This window comes from Anopheles merus, chromosome 3R, assembly GCF_017562075.2.
Source record: "Anopheles merus strain MAF chromosome 3R, AmerM5.1, whole genome shotgun sequence".
Taxonomy (NCBI): domain Eukaryota; kingdom Metazoa; phylum Arthropoda; class Insecta; order Diptera; family Culicidae; genus Anopheles; species Anopheles merus.
This window is the reverse complement of record NC_054084.1, coordinates 18155982-18180052: the sequence shown is the minus strand read 5'-3', so window position 1 is coordinate 18180052 and position 24071 is coordinate 18155982. Positions and strand designations below refer to the sequence as shown.

The 24071-nt window shown below is 49.1% G+C and overlaps 1 protein-coding gene across 2 annotated transcripts in view; it reads left to right on the top strand.

Annotated features, from left to right (window-relative positions):
- The window catches only part of LOC121598118 (epidermal growth factor receptor), a 95128-nt gene that overhangs the window by 57542 nt on the left and 13515 nt on the right, over nt 1-24071 (top strand). Inside the window, exon 1 of one of the 2 annotated variants that reach the window (XM_041924709.1) lies at nt 2576-4074. The exons of the other annotated variant lie outside the window; for it this stretch is intronic. Coding sequence (XP_041780643.1) covers nt 3861-4074 — 214 coding nt within the window. The 5' untranslated portion in view covers nt 2576-3860. Of the gene's footprint in view, nt 1-2575; nt 4075-24071 lie in introns of those variants that run through there. 2 annotated transcript variants of the gene reach the window in all.

The following is a 24071-nucleotide window of genomic DNA, read 5'->3' as shown; positions in this document are numbered from 1 at the left end:
TTTAAGCTGGCCCGAAGCACGCTGCTCCAGCGACTGAAAGGCAACACACGCCCCGAAGTGAAAGACCCGTGCGCGCGGGCTGATGGCGGCTTAAACGGGACGGATTGTTCCAAGCCGATATGCAACCCTCTCCACCCTCTCGCTTCCGAGCATCCCCCAAACCCCTTTGGATGCAGCCAGGGGGTTTGGATTTACCTGTTTCGCAGCAGCCAGCCCGCTGGCCGGGAATGGAGGGGACTCCTTTCACGTTCGAAAGGTGTTTGGAAGGCGAAAGAAAACGACCGCGACCGCTTGCCCGCGTCCAAAGCAAGCTCTCCCGCAAGCAAGCGTTCATCTCAGCCACCCGTAATCTGAGCCACCCCGTACGCAGCATGCGAGTGTCTATATGTGTGGTGGTGGTGGTTGTATGTTGACTTTATGTTTTTATACCTTTTGTTTTCTCAACTGCTTCGCATAATCCACCAGTGGCAAACAGACGCGCAAACCCTCACACACAGACGACGGCTGTTGAGGCTGTATTGGTAGGTTCGCCCATGATTGAACAGATTGAAAGCTTTGATCAAGCGCGAAAAAGCTTCTCCCAAACACGCACACACACAAACACACTGATACAAGGGGGTGAAGCAGCTTTAGGCGAGATCTTTCTGGAGCGCAACATAATGTGATGGCATTTTTACCTTTTTTTGTTGTTGCTGTATGCTCTCCGTTTCACCCATCCCGCTGGTGTGGTTGGAAAGCTTTCAGAGTTTGGCATTTTGCCCTCCTCTCTCTCTCTCTCACCCTTCTCATCCACCACTTCCACTCATTGCTTTATCACCATGACAAAACGATCGATGCTGTTTACGATCGGCTGCACGGTTCCACCTTATTATTTCACAATTTCATTTATTTCAGGTCTTTAAATGTTACGGGTAAACAATGGCAGTGTGGAAAATGGAGTTTTTATTTTTAAAACCTGGCACACTTGTCCCACTCGACGGAGAACAATATTTTATTATTTTGTTGTTTTTTTTTAATTCCTTTTTTTTTTTGCTCACTGTGCGTGTGTGTTGAGTGTTTTCTCTTTGCCAGCAAGAACAACAACAAGTCGGACCGAACAACTCCGTGTGTGAATGTTTTTTCTCCAAAGCTGTGCCAGTTTTGTTCTGGCCGGCACTCATCGGCCGAAGTAAACACACAACACAACACAACATGGTGGCCGTGTTTTGCGTTTCAAATAACTGCTCCGGAACACTTGTACAACATGGTGGAGAATTTGTGTTTTCGGTTTGTGCCTCCCACACCCTCCCTCTACCCCCCCCCCCCCCCCCTCCGCTCTACCCACTGTTTGTGCTTTACACACAACGCGCACAAAGATTGGAATGCCCTTATTTTGTTGCGGTGTTTTGCGCAACACACCAGGCCCTGCGAGTTTTCGTCTTCGTTGTCACCTGACTCAGCAGAGTGGTGATGGAGAGTAGGGAACGGTTGGGTGGGGGGGGGGGGGCATTATTTTGCTGTTTTTAAAATTACAATCCCAAAAACATTGCCGGCAAAGCAGGGCTTTATGCACCCAGCAGCATTTGTTTTTGCCCGTTGCCTTCTTCGCGTTTCGCTCGGGCCCTCTGCCAAATAGTGCTTAGTGTTGCAGCAACCGGAGCTTTAGTGTGCGCAAAAACAACGATCCCTCGTTTGCGTCAAGCCAGCGAGGTGCAGCGAATGATACGCTCACCGAAAGCCTTGCAACCAACACTTGGAAAGAGCGCACTGCGCGTTTGGGCTCTTTACCTCGCGGTTGGGCTCTTTACCCCACGTACCAGCCCGTATCACGTTTCACGCACATCAACACAAACACAAGCGCACACAGAGCATACCTTTCTTTGGTGGCATTTTATGGCGTGTGGTATGCTTCCATCCCCCCACCCCCTGGGACCGTCTTGAAGGCGTCCGATCACAAGCCGGAGAGAGCTCCGTTAGGCATGGGATTTTTAAAGCCTTGTCGAGTGTGTAATAAAACACAAACTGTGTACACACACACATACATACACAGTCGTAGGGGGTGAGTTCGATCGAACTCGATCAAGCAATGCGCACACTCACACGCACACACCGATACAAAACAAAAATGGTCGACCTGAAGGGTTCGCTCTCGCGTGGCTCTCTCTCTCACTCTCAGTGCAAAAGGTGATCGATTGAGCAATGGCGCAATTGCCATTTTCTACATGAATTCTACTTTTCATTGAAAGTTTTCATTGATTTCGTATGTTTATTGGTCACTTTTTATCAAAAATGAACACAAATGGTGCCTTTTCAAAGCGTCAATTGTCACAAAGAGCGAGAGAGTGAAGATAAAGCTCTCGCCAACCGCGCGCTGCAAGCTTATGCTCACGGCAACATAACACGCGTTGGCTCATGATCTCCCGAAGCTTCGAAAGCTTGTCTCGGGGCCGATTGTGTCAACAAAACCGTTCCCTTTTGCTTTCTGCTTCCCGTCTTGCGGCGAGTTGAGCGGGGACCAGGAGAACTCACAAACACACGTACAAACCGACGGAGCAAAAACGTCTTGTACGACGACTTGTATGCTGCTGCCTTGTGGCGGCGTCGGATTCTTGCCCGACCGCTTCTCACTTCGAGTTCGGATGCTAAGCAGTGCGCAGGTGGTCGGATTTGTGCTGTGCGTCGTTCCTTCTGGCGCGGACCGTTGTCGTGTGGGTGCTGTTTTTGTTTTCGGTCACACATCAAACCGCGTGACAAGAGATAGGATAAAAAGGGATGCAGAAAGTTGGAAAGTAAGGAAATACTATTCCCAATCCACCCCTTCGTTACAGTACAGTGTGTCTGTGGTGAAAACAAACTGCGCAAGTGGGCCGTGATCGAGCTCAAGAAGTTCGTGCGTTTTGTAGGGTCGAATAAGGGGGGGTTTGCGTAACAGAAACCTCGGTGCCGAAAAATAGCTCCAACTTCCTAGTGGAAGGGAAGCAGTGGTGCGGTTTGTGCGGTTTTCCTGCTCGGATGTTCCGGGGCAGCATCTAGGGGGCGGCAGTACATCTTCCCGGAGCCGGCACGAGTGTGCCCAAGTGTGCCCAAGTGGTTGCGGTGTTTGATAGAGAGAGAGAGAGCAAGTGGTGGTGCGATAGAACACACGAAAAGGGCTCTCGAGCACGTTCTGGCGCTCAAACCTTCCCCCGCTCTTGCTGAAGGGGTAGCGTGCAATATCGTGTGTTTCGGGGGGAACAGTTTGCGGAACAAGGCGTCAAGTGGCGTGGTGTAGTTGTGTTGTGCTCTGCGGTAGTTCTCTGACGGTGTTGTGTTTCACAAAACGTCGCAATATTCCCCGGCTTTCGAAAGATATTTGGATCAGTGCGCGCGATCACCAGTGTGTCGTTGAGCAGGGGAGGCACGGTTTCCAGGCCTGTTCCTGTGTGTGTGTTTGGTGTGACAAATGTGTCGCTGTGATTGGGTTTGTTTAGAGTGCTAACAAGCTGTGTGGTAAATAGGAAAAAGAGGGGGCCTGTTGAAAAGGGGCCAAGTGTCTGTTGGTTCGTGATCTTTTTGCGTTCGTGAACGTAAAAGCCAAAGTGTCAGAATACGAGGTTCTCTGGAGAATCTCTTGAAAAAGCATTCGAAGAGTCACTGAAAAGAAGTGAACCAGTGTTGTCTGTGTGTGTATGTGTTTCTGTTTCAAGTTGATCCAGAATCTCTACGAATCCAATTGCTGGTCTTGTCCGGACGTTGGAACTTCCCACACTACCCAAAACGCGCTATGTCCCACCGGTGACAAAGATCCTCAAAACATCGGACGTGGAGCGTAAAGCATCTCCACAGCCCAAAACATAGAAACTCCTTCTAGTCTCCCCGCTCTGGGAAATGTGGACACGATCATGCCGATGATGCGGGGCTACAGTACGAGATTGACCGGGCCGGTCGGTCCCGTTGCCGTGCTGGTGGTGGTGCTGCTGCTTGTGGCCCTGCTGCCCGCACCGGCCCGGGCCAACTACGAGCTGTACCGGCAGCACCGCCAGCGCCAGCAAATGGAGCGCCAGACGCAGATGCGCCATCACGAGGAGAAAAAGTCCGAGTTCGTGAAGGGAAAAAGTAAGTTTAGATCTCTCGCCCGAAGGGCCCTGGGTACCCTCGCCGCCCGGTCTGTTTACTAACGCTCCGTTATCGAACTCCGGGGCTCGGCATCGGAAACAATCGATGCGCTTTGATCGTGCCTCGTGGAACGTCCCTTATCAGGGCCGGTTGCCCGTAGTGCCCGTAGTGCGCGTAGCACCACATACCCAGTGTAAACAGTGTACACCTTGGGCGTTCTGTTTGGCTCACCCCTTTCGCTTGAGCGGGTTTCGGGCTATTGGGCTGCCTTAGCTACCTTCGCTCCTTCGATAACAATCGTCGTCTTTGAGACTAGTGCAGGGCCTGCGAAGGGCCAAACGCGATCGAGCGAAAGTGCTCTTTTGGCGGTGGTACGATATGGGACACTTCTTATCCATTGGAAAATAGTTCGAGCTGTGTTTTGAGACGCGATAGATAAGAGAGTGGGCAATGTAACGCTATTCGGATTGGTACGCATTACCAAGCAATATCTAGCATGCAGAAGGGACTTTTTATCTTGACGTACAGCTGCTCCAGTGACCTCTGCTATATAATTTAGGCTGCCCAGACGTTGTTGGAGCACGAATTATTTGAACTCTGTAGCATAGAATCATCAGGCGTTAGAGCCTGGAAGAGGTTGAAGTCGGAATAGATTTCCATAAAATCAGTCCCATCCATCCCGAACTCGTATTTCCATAGCCGATAGTATAGAATTAGATGCTCTTTCTCTTGATCCCCTGAGATCTTGAGCTCCAAACGGCTCCAAACAAAGAACAGCTCTTCATCCTCCACGATTCCCATGATCCCGGGGATGTGCGCAGTACCGCACAAGCGCAAGGCTCTTTGCGCCATCTTGAGTGGAACTGTGTGTGTGTGTGTGCGCCTCACGCGACCCTATAATTTCCCTGTGGCATCTTTTTTTCGTGTTGGAGCTCTCCCGGCCCAAGGAGAAAAGGTTCTTCTCCGCTACCTTTGTTAGAATAAACATAATCTTTATGATTAAACATGATTTGCACATACGGAACCCGGTGAGGTTTGTGCGGGTTGCTCTTAAACTTCCACGTTGTGCCCCATCTCTCCAGACTCCGGGCACCAGCAGCAGACGCAAAGAAGACACAGCCACAGCTAGCAAAAGCTGGTGCTCCTGCAACGGCGAATGAAGTGCCAAAGCGGGAAGCAGTAAGACAAAAAAAAACGATGGGGAAAATAGCTGCCGGGCAGGCGTGATCGTGCTGCCAGGATCTGCTCGTTCGCTTTACCTCTCGCTTTATCATACTCCCCTCTTTCGCACACGTTTCGCTGTGTGTGTCTGTGTGGCCATCATTACTGGCGCGCACGTCGGAGGAGGCCTCCCAGCATCCCAGCCGCGCCCGTCTGCAAAGCTTTAAAGGCGCAGCAGCAGCAGCAGCAGCAGCAACAGCCCAGCACGCAACAGAGACGCTAAAACCGCGCCAGCGCTGGGGGAGGGCGTACTCCGCCCGGCGTAACAATGGCGCTTTTGTTGCGAGCCTTCACGTCGTGACCGCTCTCCCCATCGCCGCGATCCAAGGATCCAAGTGCCGTAGTGTCCACCCCAAAACCTTGCCAAAAGGGATCTCTCGCATCTCGGTGTGGCATCTGCGCGGCGGCGGCGGCGGCATTCAATCTGGGCCACAGCTCCGTGCGCTTCGCTTCAGAGGGGCCGCGCACATTATTATTAATCTTTATCTAGATGCTTTTAGTGCGCTGGTTGGGTGGTAGGTGGTGGTGGTGGTGGTGATCGTTCGGTGCGAGCTGACGCTTGAGTTCGATGGCTTTCGATGGCTTTCGATTGCCCACTGTGCCCCTGTTGCGAGACGGGGACGCCCGGGGAGGGTTCCAGCATAATGCTGATTAATCTACCTTCCAAGCAAAGTTGCGCATTTTGTGCTTGGACTTGGTGAGCGAGGAGGAGAGAGAGAGAGATGCAAAACCAGCGAAAAAGGGCGGCTCGGAGCGGGTTAATGGACGCGTTTGCTTTATTTTTCGTGCACGAACGGAGAGCTTTGCGAAACTTTCTTTGGGGTCCAACGCTTGCGGGAAGCAAAAAACGGCAACAACGAAGACACGAAGATGTTCTGGTCGGATATTCCTGAGGGAGATGTAAGTGACCTGCATGGTTCAATCCAATTAAGGTAAAGGGAAAGGTGTGCGCGCTTCTTCCCGAGCGCGTACCGCGACTCTTAACGACCTCGTCACGATCACGATCGCGCGACTTCCCGGTCAGTGCTCAGTAATGTTCATAATTCTGGTCGAAGCCAAACCCTCTTCACAAAAAATCTCTCAAACAAACAGTCTACCAGCCGTCACTTCCGATACAGGAACATGCCGCTTCACGGGAGAAAGAGAGCTAATGAGAAGCTCCCAACCATCAGAGCCCATGTTCGTTCGAGGGAAATCAATCATCCAAATGGCGTTGCCGGTGACGCAACGCGCCCTGATCGATGCGACATCGTTGCCGTCCACACTTTCCTTCCCGTGTCGGAGAATTTGGAGCAATCACATTGCCTGTCGTTCGGCTTACCTCAAAGACATCAACACTTGGGAAATTGGAGAAACCGGACGGATATGGGGTAAGCTTTTATCGGAGGAACACCTCTTTGTGCGCCAGGTCTGCGCGTACTTCCTATCGATGAGTCGATGAGCTGAACTCAATTTCCTGAACCAACCCTTGTTGCCCCGGTTGACTTCATTGACCTCAACCCGTGACGGGTTGAAAACGTGACCGGACACGCTGGATGCTGGTTCTACACCGGCTCAAAAGCTGCCGCGATGAGCGCGGTTTGACCGCAACGAAACGAGTTATTTTGCTCGGTGCACTCTTCTTCAAGAACATTGCCTGAAGGGCTCTTGAACGCGCTTGGAGATTGCATCTGTCTGTGTGCATGTGTTTGAGTGCGCTTCGGTTAATGCGGTATGCATTTACCGTACTGCACATCACGAAACAGCTCGTCCGAGGTGATGACCCCAACCAACGGCCACGGAGAGGTTGTGGCATTCGCAATTGCCAGTTAACGCCACCGACACAGAGAACCAACCGTTGTGTGCGTTTACAACTGGTTGCTGTGAGGTTGGAACATTGGGATATTCGTTTTGAAACGTAGAAACAGCTCAGTAAGAAAGCGCAACTATAGATATTACAGCTCGGAGACTTGGAGACGTTTGAAACGGGCCATTAACGTAGCGATTTGTGCTCGACCTTGCGACTTCTCGCCGTCCTTGTCGGTACTACTTGTCTACAAATCTCTCTTCCATTACCGTTGATCAGCATGCAAAACTCCCTTAGTAGCCCCTTCGGTAGGGGAAACTTGTTTCTAAGATTACATCTCGCGTCTAATGAAAGAGCGCTTGCCATCTCTTATCCGCACCGCATCTGCCAGCTCATATTTGCACCGATCTATTAATGGTTGCTCCCCCGTACTGGGACCTCAATCATACAGTAGGTGCTGATAGCAAACACCACCAGAGCCGGCCAACACAGCCCCGAGAGACCCCGAGAGTGTGCCTCTAATTAAAGTTCCGCTGTCGCACGCCATCCGTGTGGCGCTAGCCGAGTCCGAAGCTCAAAAATGGAACTAGCGAAAAGCGTGGCGGCAGCAATAGTGCACGCACACACAACCTGGCCTGGCTGTGCTGTGCAAGAGGAAAGTTGTTTCCTGCATTCGTTCGTTGGTGGTGGTTGTGTGGTGTGGTATCCGCAGAGAACACAGACGCGCGCGCGCGAACGAATCGAGCCGAACCGATTAGAATGCCCCCTCCCGGATTGAATGGAACCGGTTTTGGCCCTGTTGACGGTGGTGAAGCTGGTCTGTTTTCTGCCGGTTCGATTGTGTCTGTTGCGTTTCTCGAGCTTTACTGGCTGTATGTATATTTATAGGTGCCACAACCACGTATGCTAAGTGCAAGGCAGAGGCCGCGTCTACGCTCTGTCGTGCACAAGCAACGTTCTCGGAGGCTGCGGGCTTGTGTAAAGGTTCCCCTTCTGGCACCTTTTGACAGGCCTGCTGAGCGCTCAAAGTGTGCGATGGAGCTTTGTGCCACGTCGTATCGCGCTGTTGCTAGCTGAGCTGAAAGATTTCACAGCCCCGTGCTAGATCTTGGCTGGTGGCGTCAGTAATTAAACAACGGTGCGAAGCGTAGATCCAACCATCCTTTGCCTATCGGGCGGAAGAAGACAGCCCTAGCTGGCCGTGATCGCGTGTGTGTCCTTCACAGTTGGACACGAAATGAATCGATTCGAGTGCAGTTGACGTGGTACACAGTTGACCTACAGGTTCGCCCGAGTCCGCAGTATGACGTGTGCTGAGAAATGACTTTCAAATAAGGACAGGTTCACCCGAGCAGCATCAGCAGCAATCGGATCAGTTTTGGGAAATAGACAATCCTTGTTTTTTTTTCTAGAGTAAAAGCCCCTTCCCTCCTTCAATTGCTATAAAATCTATGACAACTACCGGCAAAGAAAGAACCCCGAAAAGGGAACATAAAGAATAAGGAATCTCTCGCAACGCTTGGACCTCCAGTTTTGGCGGTCAGCGAAACAGGCACACAGACACAACGAGAGGCACGAAACGATCAAGAATCTCAGTTCCTGGAAAATAGCGCAGCAAAGCAAGAAATGACCTAGCCCGATCCCGGGAATCTGAAGCCCCTCGTTGCTGGAGACACTTCAAGGAAAGGGTGGGCGACCGTCTGCGAAGGACGGGGCAGAGAGAAAACGTCCGATAAAAGGTACCACCACCAGCCTCCTCCGGTTTGGTGTGCACAGCGAAACGCTTAGTAAAAGTGACGCAGGAGAGAAGACAACGAACGAACGAACCCAGAGCCGTAGCAGCCATAGATGTACGGATTCCTTGGGTTCGCATCGGAGGAAAAGAACAAGCAAGACATGACAACGGCGGTGAAAAGCTTTGGGCTAGATCTACGCACACACAAACACACACTGGAGCGTTGGAAAAGATCACCTTCGCCACGTGAAAAAGAAACGCAACAGAAAGATCAGCTGAAGAGATCTTGGCGTAGCGATCCTCCTGCCCATGTGATGCTCCTCTACCTGTTTTGGGCTGGCTGGGTTGCGGCTCAGGTACTTCTGCACCGTCAGTATGTTTGTTGCCTAAAGCACCACTTTATATCTATCTCTGGGTTGGTATGTGTGTGTGTGCGCAAGTCACCTTTGTCTGATTTGATCGACGGCGCACGGTGTGGCATTTGACGTCGGTGCCGTGATCCGAACCAATGATCCAAACAGAGATGATGAAGCAGAGGAGGCAGAGCACAGCAGTTCCAGCAGCTAGCACAATCGAACGCAAGCTAGAACGTAGCGCTCCACGAGAACGATGATGATGATGATGATGATGATGCAGAAATCGGATAAAAATGATCATCAGAAATGATTTTAATATTTTCAACATTATAGTTATGCCTTTTGAGAGCGTTTAGGCAGCAAAGAGCCAGCACTGCGACTGCGAATGGAGATGTGAAGGAGATGTGCGCGTCGAAGATTGACGGTGGTGGCCGTACGGAGTTTCGGGGCGAGAATAGAACACTCATCTTCGTTCGATTAATCGACCAGGGCCTGTTTTCAACCTGAAGGGCCACAGCAGTGGTCCCACCAGCGGGCATTAGAGGTGGATGTGTTGGAGTCTGTTTTTTTCCTCCCATCTCTCGCTCTCTACGGCGGATGGCAAATAGCGTTGGGTCCTCTCCACTGCCCGTGGAGTGGTAAGACGACTTTCGACTTGATTAACTAGCCCACGGGAAGGTGCAGAAGAGATGAGGAAGGGAGAAAAATGATTTAATTTGAATTTTTGTGGTTGTGGTAAGATGAATGCCGTTTGAAGAGCGTTTGGAAGGAAAGCCAATGGGGCCCCCGTGAAGTGTTGTGGTGGAGTGCAATGACTTGAAATCTATGAAGGTATTTTGGGTGGCGGGTGGGTTTGAAGAGATGCGAGAGTTTTGAAGAACATCTTGTAATGGTTATCGAACGATGAGTGTTGGTGGGCACTCTTCCTGAAAAGAGAGACGACTCCTCGCTGTCATGTTGCCCTCCATTCCTCTTCCCAAACTCCTCAACATTTCATGATACTAATCAGCTCGCACACAGCACAAAGCTAGGCAATCTAGCCCTTATGCTCCAGATACACAAACAATCGTAACACAAAGAAACCACAATCACAATTTGTTTGGTTTATGGTTCCCCTCTTCTATTCAAACTGGTCCCTTGTTTCGTATTGTTTGTTACCCCCTCCCGTGGCGTATCGAATAACCGCGTCGCGTTTTCATCACGCCCGATAGCCCTTTTCGTTATCAGATCATCAACGTTTACGATCTTTAACAATCACAAGAACCCGATCCCGAGCGCTATGAACTAATCAAAATCTTTTTTTCCTCCACTTTCTTTTCTTTCTCTCATAGGTAAGTCCAATCAACCAACAACTGCGTCGTTCGGGGATGCAACGCTTTGGGCCTCACTATCCAGCTGGAAGTCCAGTTCCGAGTTATTGGACGAGTTTTTGGGGCATCGTGAAACCGAAGAAAGCCAAGAACAGAAACAGCATTTGCCAAAGGAAACCCTTTTTACCGGCCACAATTCCGTATCCGGCAGCATTCCAGGGGTTTTCGGGCTTTGCCTACACCACCAGCTTGCAGCACACGGAGTGTGTCCGAGGTCGTAAATTAGAGTAGTACTATAAATCTCCACACCGAGCCCGGGTCAAGTTTCCTACACCCGGGAGAATGCATTTCATCTTGCATCACCTTTGGGTGAAGTTTCGGTGCCCGAGGATCACGATAAAACGTCGTGCTCGCACGATCCTTCGAAACCCCGCTTGACCGACTCAATGGCGGAGACGCGAAGCGATAAGAGCACAAAGATAGCAGGCGATCGCGGGACAGCCAAGGGTGGAAGGATGAAGGTTGCACTCGAAATCTCGAAACCATTCGCCTGTAGCCCTGTGGCCAGTTGGATAAGCGCAAGAGGCCTGGTATGGTTGTTTTCATGGTTTTCGTTTTTCCGTTTCCCTCGTCTTTTTTATTTAAAATGGTACAGACGTACCAACGGTCCGATCGGTGTTCTCTGCTCGTTTACCTTCGCGTGATCTTCCCCGCAGCACCGTAACTGCCAAAGGGATACGGTGAAAGAGAGATGCGAGAGCAAGAGGATCGAAAGATTTACGGCACACTGGGTCCAAGCTGACCAGCTCAGCGATGTCACGATATTTAATCCGCGCTTGCGTCCCGCACGGCTCTATGCTGCTTTCCGTGTCGTTGGCGGTGAGTCCCTACCGTGCAATAAGCCACTTGAGCGCAGCAAAAAACATCCCAAGGTGCAGTGTTTTACGGTGACACATTGGAGCCTTTCGCCCGCTTTCGGGTGCTTCTTATGCTAATTACCGGTAGATTCATTTTGTGTGTGTTTAATTGACCCGCTTCTCCGAAGCTTTTCTCTGGGTATTCCCGGCTACTTATCGCATTACTGTTTTTTGTTATTGCAAAAAGACATTTGGCAAATCTGTGCAGCACCGAATCCCTCCTCATTCCGTTCGGGGAGAGCGAAAAAGCGGTGGATTGCACTATTCGTTCAATCTCGATCTTGCTGCCTTGTTGCATTGGGGACTGGAACTAAAAAAACAAGCACACACACTTAGTTTAATCAATTCAGCGTTTAATTGTGCGGATCCAGGCGCCAGAAACGGGTTTTATTGGCAGTGGTCGGTCCCGTTGCACTTAACCGCAGGCCCTCCGAGAGAGATGGCGCAAGGGAGAGAAAGGGAGCAAAAAAAAAGGGTACAATACTTCCCTCCGCCTGCACAACCAATTACACGTTCTACCTTTCGCACGAGCTCCAACGAAAACGGCCGGGATAGAGCCGTGCCTGCCAGTTATCGAAGCGACTGATACACTTTTATTATCACCGTGGCGACCGGCGGCGCCAACGGTCGAGCTGAACCCGGTTTGCAGCACAAAAAAAGGGCCACAAACCGGAGCGGGAAGCGAAACTATTGCAAACTGCGCGCTCGCCCCTAGGAAACGTGACGTGCTCTTCTTTCGGAGGGGGGTTTTCTGTTTTCTTGTTTGCTGTCTTTCTAGCGCGAAACGACTGCCACTCCACCATTCTCGATCGTGAGCTGGAGGGACGGAACGACGGGGTGGCAGAAAAATAGAAAGAAAACAAACTAGAAACGAAGAGATGATCGTTATTTACTTGTTCATTTGGAAAGCAATTTGGAGCGCACGCGAGAGCTATTCCTGCTCGACATGGAAGGATAAGAAGGGAAGAGTGCAAGCAGGCAGCACGAGGGAGCGGTGAATAGTGGTTCTGGTTTTGTTCGACCTCTTCGGGCGCAAGAAGTACTTGCGCCCTGAAAAATAACTCCCCAACCCCTGTGCCAACCTTCGATCGCTTCAATGATCGATAAATCACGATAGGCAGCCGTGTATGATGGTGGCACGTGAAGTGCAGACGCGCTCTGGCTTGAAGGTTGGAAGATGGGTAAAAGCGAGGAAGAAAACTGGAAGAGGAAGGTGGTGAAGGGAATGGGGGCAAAAAATAGACACGACGATGAGCATCCAGCATCACGAGAATGACCTTTGAAGCGTGATGAGCTTTGTTTGCGCCGGGGTTCGTCGCTTGCGAGCGCTCAAGTCACTCGTTTAGCGATATGGTTCGAATTTTCGAGCGGCTCCGAGTGGTTTTTTTCCTATTATTTTTTTGTAGCCATTGCTTTTTAAGCGTTTATTTGATTTTGATTTTGATGCTGCACATAAAATGGCCGAATGTCAGTTTGCCAAACATTTGTAGCAGGCTCGGGCGCGCAGTTGGGACGCTAAAGCATTCCTTTAACGTTACGCTCCTTTTCGGTATCGTATTTCTGTGTGCTTTCGCGCTTTCGTGGAATACCTGGCACTCGGAACGGGGAACGTTCTTTCCTCCCATCCCGTGTCCGTGTCCAACTGCAAAACGGGAAACATTCCGGATGGTTCGGACACTTTCGCGAAACAGTTGGTCCAGCGCTGCGACAAACGGAACGAAAGCGACCCAGCACAGAAAAAAAAGAAGCCTCCCCAACAACCACTTATCTTGAGCAATGTTTAAATGATGTTAATCGGTTTCGGATTCTGTTCCGTTCGGCCCGTTCCAATCTATTGCCCTTTCGGAGTGGCACCGTGCGGGAGACTTCGATTGAATTCTCGCGGCTCAATAAAAATCCCGATTGGCCGTCCTGGATGGAATCTGGCGGGGTTGTGGGGAGACGGAGTGGGAGAGTGCGCGCAAAAGGTTTTAAATTTCTTTGCCCCCAAGCGGTTGGATTCGTGAGCGTTCGCTCGGCGTAGAAGTTGTGGAGAGACGGACAACAACAAAAAACCAACGCTCCAACGTTGCGTCCTGCGCTTCGCGAAGAAATTCGAGCCTTCGCTTTGTGCGTTTCCTTCGCGGTTTGTCCACGCGGGCGGCTGCTCACCCATCTCGCCCTATCCCGTCCTTTCGCTCGCTCACCGGTAAGCGGATTGGTATCTCTTTCCAATTAATATCATTTTTGTTTGAACGATTTCGACGACAGTTCCGATGCGCGTTGCGCGCTTGTTCGGCTTTCCTTGTGTGATCGGTGACCGGCGGGAGTTTGATTTTGCCTTCGTTTGGTGCCTTTCTCGCGTCTCCAGCAAAAGGTCGCAAGGATCGTCCGATGCACACCAAAACTCGGGGCTTCAGGGAAGGGCGAAAAAAATATACCAAAACCGGACAAACGGCGACAAACCAAAGCGAGGTAAGGTAACACGGTGCCCGAGAATCAATTGCCCCAAAAAAGGGAAGGAATCCGGAATCGGGCAGAAAAGTGTTCCGATTACCACCGAGGCAAAACATCACGGTGACAACGGCAGACAGAAAATTTGACCATCCGAAGGCAGAAAGACACCAAAAAATCCCTTACCGATATAAGCGGATGTGTGTGTGTGTGTGTGTGTGTGTGTAAGCCCTACCCGCACCGGCGTGACATTTCGGCTTAAACGCTTTAACGGGCGGCAGGAAAATTATTGGAATATTACCAATCTATTGGGCATTGTAGGAGCCTTTTTTGTGTCGTTTTTGTTTTTGTGTCAATGTTCCTTCCGATGGTTCACCGTTGCTGTGTTTTAGAGACCTGTACAAAGTCAATTGCATCGAACTGGTACAGCCGCTTGGGCTTGGTTGGGTTCGTCGGGCTAATGAGGTACGTTCTTTTTGTGTGCGATGTCCTTTTGGAATTTGGACCTTCACTGCACGGTTCGGAATTTGTTGGACCTTTAGCGTGGAATTTTTGGGTGCTTATTAGCGAGCGAAGAACGTTCGCTTTGTTCGGTTTGTTTCTTAAATAGCTGCCAGGGCCGTACAACAAAGCGGCCGTTTTGGTTAGATAAGCAACATGTTGTGAACGAAGAATCTAAGCATTTGGCATGATCATTTGAGCATTCTTTTAGAGCTACCAAAATAACTAATTAATGTCACAAAAAAATGTGTCATTAATTATACGGGGAAATACATTGCCATCACAAATTGCTAAAAAATAGTGGCATTATGTAGTCCATGTATTTCAAAATCTTGTGTAAGCAATCAAAATTGTCAACTTTATTCGTGGAATGTCAAGCTCCAAAGCTAAAAACATGTTGGAAGAGTCTCTCTGATATCCCTTTAAATTGCTTACATTTTCGCTTATGAAGCTTACATACTGTATATGTAGTCTCGATGTTAAAACTGTTTGAAAATACTTTGTATTAATTATATTCGCTGCATTGAATATTAATTATTTTATTCACCACACAACCGAGACACACATAGGCCACTTAGGTTGTACATAAACCTGCTCCTAGCCGGATCTCGCACCGAATGAATGTATAAACCTCTGCAAATATAAGTTTGCCACAGATTTATCGCTCGTTCAAAACAAAGAACTCTCAATTTGCCGCCGGAACAGCGAGCGATTTGTTATTTATTACCTTCGACCGCACAAACACTTCTGAATTTGAAGCAGCAAAAACGAGAGAGAAAAATCAACCCACGATCGAGCTACCGTGATGCGCTTTACCATTTTGAAGCGAAAGACCCTCCAGAACCAAGCGAAAGACAGGCCTTGGGAGGGGCTAGAAGGGACGGCAGGGGGGAGGACATACAAACGATGAAATGAAAATGAAACGGTTATTATCGAAACCTTGTACGGTTATCTGATTATCATAATATATAAACCACCGATGTACCCACTATCACTCATATGTTGCTCTCCCGCTCCCTCTATTTCTGTGTGCTCTCAAGTGTGTTTGGGCGTATAAACGAGTGTGTGTGTGTGAGTGTGTGTGGGGCATGGCCGGAACAACACGTACAGGTTTGGTACAGGCGGCCCCATAGTGTACCGGGGGCTGGGCGAGAGCATCGAATCGGCCCGCACCATGGGAAACTCCCACGCTTCGTACCGCCATGGATGCCGCCTCCCCACCAAATTCCGAGGTGTTGTGTTCCGAGTCGAGTTGTATCACGACGCCAACACTGTTGGGTGGAGGGATGCAAAGCTCGTGCCCTGTGCCGGACGGGCGGGTTTGGAGTAAGGGAGTAAACGGGTGTTATGGAAATTAGAAATCGTACTCCACGCGTGATGTTGCTGCCATGCAACACCTAACAGAAGAAAAGGAAGAAGAAGAAGAAGAAGGCAAAGAAAACAGAACCTTCAAGCGAAAAAGCACACACAAACACACAGATACACACAGGGCCATTACGATTCAACGTTCGATTTCACGCCGTTAACCGGTTCGCGCGCGGTTTGTTATGGTTGCGCACGACTCGCGGGGCTTTTGCGGGAGGGTTGAATCATCTTCGCACCGATGTTTGGGCACCTTGATCCGAAGCATTAGCAATTCTTCTCACCACCGCATGGCGTCGCTTGTGAGAGGGATGGTACAAACACACAGATGTGGTTCTTTTTGGAGAGTGTGTTTTTTTTTTCTTCAAAAAACCCAAAACCCTTTCTGCTTTACAGCTAAGTGCAATGCTCAAACACCCCGCAGGGAGGTTCGTAGGAGTGAGCGTGTAAATTCGCCTTTTCACGCCCGCCCAACAAGATCAGCTCCACCCGTGGTGTTGAATGCAGTTATGTGTGGTGCACTTTTTCTGTCTGTAAAAAACCAAATCCCATGCTGTGAGGCACCAAAGGAGAAAACTCGTGGCACCTCGTGGCTCAAGAAACAAACGCTAAAAAACTTACAACCCTAGCCTAAGGGCAAAGAAAGCCTTCCTGTGTGCTTCCCTGAAGCCTTCAGCTACACCTCGTGCTTTCCTTTCCCCCTCCTTTAAGACGACAAAGCCCGGGCCTGTATCGATTGTGGCTTACCCAAGCGGCCATAAAACTGAGTGGGTACTAGTCGGTTGTCCCCGACAATGCATCTGCTCGTTGTACGCACACACACACAAACATGACAATGTCTCGCCCACTAGAGACCAAGTATAACAAAAAAAAACGGCTCAAGTCGCCAAGCAGCCAGCCAGAAGTGTCACCGCGAAGCCCGTTAAGCCGTGCACGTGCAGGCCGTGTCGAGTGGAGCTCTCTTGCCGGGGGTGGGATGATGAGTTGCTCCACCATTTAATTGAGCACGAAGCGTCGAAGGGCGGCACGCAGTGGAAAAGAGAAAGCATGCCCGAGTGCCCGGGAGTGTCTTTGTTTGAGACGTGTGTGAGTGATTTGTTCTAAATTAAAGATGACACTTCAAACATCTTTGGCCGTGTTTATCGCTGCTCCGTGATCGCTTGAGTGGCGCAGTAGCAGAGGAAGGCTTTAGTGTTTTGGTTTAGAGTTTCTAGCACAAGAGTTTAGGTCTCGCTTTTATGGCTACTCAGTACAGTTTAATAGTTTTTTGTAGGGGTTTATGAGACACTTTTTTCTTTAGATTTTTCGTTAAAGTGATATTTGCCTATAATTGTAAGCAAGTTTAACAGTTCCTGTATCTATTTCACTCTTTAACATGGTTTTGAATAGATTTTCCACAAAAATTGTTTGTTTTAAAACTTGTTGATTAAAATATTTTAAGAAAAGAGCCAAATTCAGATGATGCTTAACTCATAATAACATACAAATGGAATACAATTTCATCGTTTTTGAAGAATAGAAACATCTATGGAGTAGAAATTCCTGTATCTAATATGCTGTTCTGCTTCAAAGCAAGCTACTCAGCCCCTTTCGCAATGCTCGCTACACGACGTCAATGTAAATGAGATAAGCGACAGAACAATAATCATATCCGATCTCTGTCGCCGCTGTGTGCGCATTCCACGAATAGCTGCATCTAGCGTTGCAAAACAACGTCCGATGCAAGAATGCGAGATCGTCCTCGTCCCCACTCTGGGCACTGGCAAATGATAATGAGCGCTCCCTGCACTGCAACATGCCTGAGATAATAAAAAGCGGAAGGCCACCAGGCGCACCAAGTGCCATACCGATCGACCTTAGGCAAGCTTAGCAAAACCTGGAGGGAAATGACTCGGTCAGACTGATATCGGCAGCGAGCGGTAATTGTACCCTACGGTGCCACACCACCTTCGGTAGCTGCCTATTAGACGAGTGATCTAACAAGTGGTTTCGTCTCTCCCCACGATACGAAGACTCGGTCTAAACAGGAAGCCCTATCGATCGTAATGATATCGTGTGCGAGTGTCTCTTCGAGATGCCGTGATTCTGCATCTTCGCTCCCTTTCGCAGTGCCAACTATCGCAGCCGTGGAATGTAACGCGAAACCGAAATCACTCTCGATCGGCACCGTTGCCACACATTCCATACGGACACACCAGCGCATACGGTGTGCAATCGTTAGAAACGGTATTAAAATAATAAGTCAATTCAGTGCGGCCAAGGGCTGGGAAAGAGGGGAAGGCACCTCGTAACCGCCCCCCCCCCCACCTTGGGTTTGTTTGCAAATGCAATCGAAGCAAATAATTAGCCCCGTTTTTTCGCTGTCGCCGGTTGCCGGCGTACCGGTCGATCGTATGACACTTGGGCGATTTGTTCAGCGCTTTTTTTCTGTGTGCTTCTGTGCTCAAAGTTGACGCAATCGGGTCGGTGATGGTGGTGCGATGATTTGAATTGGCGACCGGAAAAATGATTCAATCGTGCAAATATGTACACACAATAACAATTTCATTAGCAGCATGCCTGTTGTGAGAGCAAAAGACGTGTTTTGATGCGATGTGTGACGTTTGAAATTGGTTACATGTTTATGTTGAAGTACAAACTTTGACTAGTAGTTGATTTTAAGCATTAAAATCTTTATTGTATTGCCAATGTTTGATTGTTTACAAATTAAAGTAACAATCATTGCTTCTGATGAGCTGTTTCATGAGGACCGTGAGTCAGTCTGATACACTCTGAAGCCTCCTAATAAGCTTCCAAGATGATACCACCTGGCTGAAAGCGGTCCCACCTGTCCATACCGGATGCCGGATCAATTAGCAATTCCACCGATACGCCACCCTTCCCAATTCAAAGGAAGGGCGAAAACATTGCGCTCCAACACGTCATCTCTGCGCGAATCTGATGATACAGTGAAGAGAAAAGCGCAACAACATAAAAACGCCTGGTGCACGTGCGACATGTGCCCTGATTGCCCCATACCTACAATCAGTGTACCGAATCAAGCTGGCGCTAGCAGCTTCCGCAATACGCGTGCGTGCGCGTGCACCGGCCTTTCCGGTGCAATCGAAAGGTGTGTGAGCAGCCTAGGGTGTGCACATGCACTCACCAACTCACCATTGAGGCAGCCCCGAGTTTTAAAAGCACATTTAATGCTCACCGGATGTGGCTGGAATGCTTTACAGCGGCTGTTATCACACGACCACACGACGCCTCCCGAAAGGATATGTTCCGTTTTCCGCTTCCGCCATTGCCGTTATTCCTTCTACCCTGTAATAATCGGTCGGATGGGACGTTTGTCTTTTGGCTCGTTTTTTCTCCTTCTGTTTTTAGGGCTGCAGGACCGCGCCACGATAGCCCGACCGGTTTGCCCGTCGTCCCAGTCGATTGACAATTGGTTTTATCGACCATTCGTTGTTCCGTTTTTTTCTTCTTCTTTTGCTTTCGTTGTTATTTTCCCTCGAGACCTTTGGGCTTGGCGCTTGGCGAGACCGTTGGCAGCGCAGGAAAAGGTTAAAAAGAAAGTGGCGCATGTTTATGGGGCCGGCGAGACGAATTTTGATTAGCTCCCGTTCGGTGCCGCTGCCGGTCCCGGTGCGTGTCATTTCCGGTCTGCTTTTTGTGCAGATGAACCATTTAGCAGGAAAAAAAATGCATTTCGAGCGGTGAGGCCACCAGAAGGTTATCGTGTGTGTGTTGACTTGTGCCTTGACCGGTACTCGTTTTGGCACTGGTGCTGGTGGGCTATAAAACACACACAGAAACTGAAGTACATTTCCGATAATGTGTGCGTGGTTGCGTGTTGTGGGTGAGCTAACCTTGAGCAACGAGCTCGAGCAACGAGGATACCGAATGGTGTGCCGTTTGTGTAATGTACGCCCGTAATAAGGGGATTTATTTCTTGTAAAACCCACCCATCCGCAATCTCGAAAGTAAATGACAAACGGCGGCATTATTCCCCGAGCGGAGTGTTTTGTTTTACATTTTTATGGAGTGCAATAAAACCGAAAAAGGTTCTACTTAATTTCCTTTTCATTTTTTTAAGTTGGACTTACTGAACAAAAAACCAATCTCTTGTGACACAGTGAAGAACAGAAAACCAATGATTTAGAAAATCGTTCCCGTGTCAATCCCGAACCCCAGCTTTGGATCAATCAAAACATTCCACCGCCCCTGGAAAAGGAAAATGCTCCAGTATTTCGAAATTCAACCGACCGATCACTTCTAACTCGTGAAACCGATCAATGCGTACAGCGGGAAGGGCAGTTGCGGCCGCCAGGAAAGGTTGCCTAAAATATGTTTAATTTAATTACACGTTTTCACGACCCGGGCTTCACCCGGGCTAACCGATAATGATAGGGTTGCGGCTGGCCGTTTCGCTTACGCTTACACACGTCCGACGCCCGGTGGAAAAGGGACACTGGCATCGATCCGGGCCACTTTTCGCTTTCGATCCTAGTTCTAAGATTGTTTTGCCGACTTCTAGCACTGCGCACGACGGCACGATAGCCTGCACTACTGTGCTTGAACCTTGTGCCCCGTTCACCTTGAATTCCTTTTAGCCATCCATCCTTTCCACCCATCTCCGCGGTGAGTGATGCGTTCGGTGTATAATTTGACCTTCTTTAGAGCTGTCTATTGATTGATTTTTAAGGTACGCAAGGAGGGCAGGTTCGAAAGTATCACCAGAAAAAAAAACTAGTGGAGTTCAGCCAAACAGAGACACCGATTACTCGTACCGAGAGTGCTTTTAGTGGCGTTTTGGTGGCGAAATCACGTTGGCGTTCTCTTCATTTACTTGTGAGTCAGTGTGTGTATCAATGGGAACGCTGTGGGAAGGTTCAGCTTGCACCGAAAAGCTAATTGGCAGCTGCAGCGTAACAGTTGGCTGCGTAGTTTGGTTATTTTTAGCTAAATCTGAACGCAGTTTATCCGTGAGTAAAGTGTAATTTGAATTAGAATTATTTCAATTATCCCGTCTTTGATTGCAATCTTTTTCCACTTCTCAATGCTTTTATCCAGTCAATCAAGTTAAACTTCCCGCAACCACAAAAGTATTCATCAACGGCATCTTTTGCAAATGCAAAAGAAATAAAATTTGTACACCGTTCCTTAACACTCCATTACCGCAAAAGTTTCGCAAACAGGCACACTCACACACACACATACACCCGCCCAATCATTTATCTTCCCTGACAGCACTCAAACGCGAGAAGCTGTCCCGTCCCAACGGCAGCAACCCATGTGTCCCGCATCGATTGTACACGATACGATCGATGTTTGACGGGTTTGCTGAAGAAAGTACGAAACGAGATATTACCGTGCAAGCGGCAAACCATTAAAGTATCCCCATTTGCCATTCCTCCCTCACGCTCTCCACGGTGGACGGAAAAGTATTGAATTTTTACATTGTGTGTGCCACCGTCCCTTATGCAACGCTCGGACAGCTTCGGACAGTTTGGCTAGGTCCACCGCTGGTGAATGTCAATAATCGCATGCCGATATCGGCATCATAATGAATAACACACAAAAAAAATCCCAAAAAAAGGGAGAGCAAATGAGAGAGAGAGGGGGTGGAAAAGAGATGAAAAACAACCAAACCATCATTAACGTTGCCACTTTTTGTTTCCAACCGCCGTGACAAGATACAAATACTCTTCCCCCCAAAAAAGACGGCCCCGAAAGCAGAGCTGCGTTGAAGCTTTCCCGACGGACGGTTCGTCGCCTGTCGGCGCGTTGAAGTCTTTTGAGCGTTTCGTACAGAGCGACGTGCGAGCGCGCGTTTTGCTAAAATTCACGCCTAGCGGTGAACCGCACATTTACACGTTCGCCTCAAGTGGAAGGGCTTTTTTGTTGGTTTTTTGGCCGTCCCCTCCTGTTTCTCCTGTTCCATTAAACCCCTTCGCATCCTCCTTGGAAGCTCCACCTCATAGCCCGGAGATTCGCTCGTAAATCAAAGTGACGCAAACAATATTTCTCCCCTTTTGCGTTTCCCCTGCGCCGCGCTTTTCGGGATCGTTTAAGTTTTTGGCGAGTGAGTGATTCTTTTGCCCAGCGGCACTGGCGCCACACTGGTTGAACCGAAAATCGCTCCAACGCAGGTAAAACGTTCAAAAGCTTCATTTCACAACGTGAAGATCGCTTACTTTCCAATACACCAAATTCCCAAGACGGAATTCGAAAAAAAAAACAAACAAACCAAAAAAAGTTACGCAAAATCAAGGTTTTGGAATACATTTTATGCACCCTCGAGGAAGGTTTGCCAACACTCGTTGACAGATGGGGCTGAAGAGTATGCCCGGATTGTTTTTAAATCCACACCACAGCACACTCGGCCGAATGAGATGACGAACCCGGACAGCAAATCGCACAAACGTGACTGCGTGATGCGTCGGTGTGTGACGGCCACACATTGGCCAGCCGGATACGAATGTTTGAAACTGCTTTAAAAAAAAAACGCCAAAGTCCCCGAGAGGAGGGGGCGACCAAAAAAAACTCGAACACCATTAGCGTCTAGCGTCGTCAGCGTGTTTAGCTTTGTTTGACCATGTTTGGCACTTTTTTGGGTAAATCATTCCACCAACATCGTCGCCTCCCGTTTGCCCATTCGTGGCATGTTCTTTAACGGTTCTTTTTCGTACTGCCATTCGTATGGGACTTACTTTTTTGTTGTTGAAGTCTAGTGCGGGAGGAAGAACGCAGGAAGGCAACGCTTGGGGAGGGGAAAGCTGAATAATTGAATTTCTTCACTTTGCATGTTATTTTTGAAGCAATCGTTTTGTCGTTTGTTTTTTTTTTATGTGTGTGTGTGTGTTGGTTGGCATACATTTGTCCCCGCCAGTGGATTCTCCACCTCTGGCAGAACAGGTGCAATAGAGACCAGAATGAGAGAAGGAAAGAGAGCGCGCGACACGGATCTCTGGGAAGGAATGTCAACCTACACCGCCAGCGGTTTTTGGGGGCGATAATTTGTCTCAATCGTCACATAATCGAGCAATCGCAACGGCAGCAACAGCAGCGAACCCGTGATTAATGGAACGCATTTAGGCCGCGCTCGGTCGCCTGCGAACGGTTTGACGCCATCCGGGAGGGCGTTTAACAGCGGAGAAGAGGTGTTTTGTTCTCGGTCGTTTGCAAAATGGTGTTTGATTGTCGGGATTTTATCTGTTTCGTGACTGACGGTGACCGACTCTTATCAGTGGCGACACTGGGGAAAAACCCAGAAAAAAAAAGTAAGAAAAAGGCGATCATCCATTAAGCGAAGAAAGAGACAGAAAAGGAGAAGCTTAAAAAAGGAATTAATTACTATTAATACCACTTTAGGCTAATGGTCTCCACCCAACCGTCCCTCCCGGTGGAATAAAAACTTTGATAGAGAAGAACGAATCACATGGAATGCGCGGTTTTGCGGTCGGATTTCTTCCCTACTTGGATCTTCGTTTTTGTAACCGAACATTCTTGGAACAGGTTCCTAAACAATCGTTAAATACGCGCAAGTAGTTAAACCTCATCAGCGCTGCACGATCGTTTGCGCCATCTCGACGACACACGTGTTGCTGGTGTGTCCGATGGGACAAACTTCTTGAAAAATAGTCATCAGCAAAACCTTCTCCCTCCTCCCTGGCTGGTACCCATAAAATAAACGCTTTTAATTAGCTAGCGACTTACTCTCTTCTCCCCTTTGCTTTCGTTCAATACCCTTCGCTCTTGGAAGCTAAAAAAAATCGTTTTTGGAGAAGATTTTTCGGCAACAAACCGTGATCGTGATTGCAGTCGCTTCGTTTTTTTTTCTGCCGCGAACCATTTTAACGACCACTGTGGAGCAGCTCTCGTGACGGAATCATAAAGATATTCCAACGTCAAGCACACGCACGCACACGAACGCAATCGAGATGCCGACATACACGCGCGAGTTTTTTCTCTCTCTATACTACCACCACGAGATGAAACGGTGCGATGCGCGGCACGTAACGATGTTGAATTTATTGCGCTCCGCGAACCGCGCGCTTGCGTTTGACGTTTTCGATCGCGCACACAAAATGGTGAATATTGATATTGGTTCGATCGGCGGGTGTTTTTGTTCGTGTGTGCACATGTGTGTGTGTGTGTGTGTGTGTGTGTGTGGTTGTGTGGGAAAGGAAAAAAAATCGATTCAACACGATATCGAAATCACACCGAAACCGGAACGGAAACTGCTCTCTTGTGCAATGTTGCTTGCGCCATGCCGGTGGGAAGAAGAAGACGATCCAGCGCGATAATGTCGTTCGTCCCCAAATCGATGTCTCTCCCGCAGCATCATGCGTGAATAATTAGTTGCTCATGAAAGTGCACACACTCACG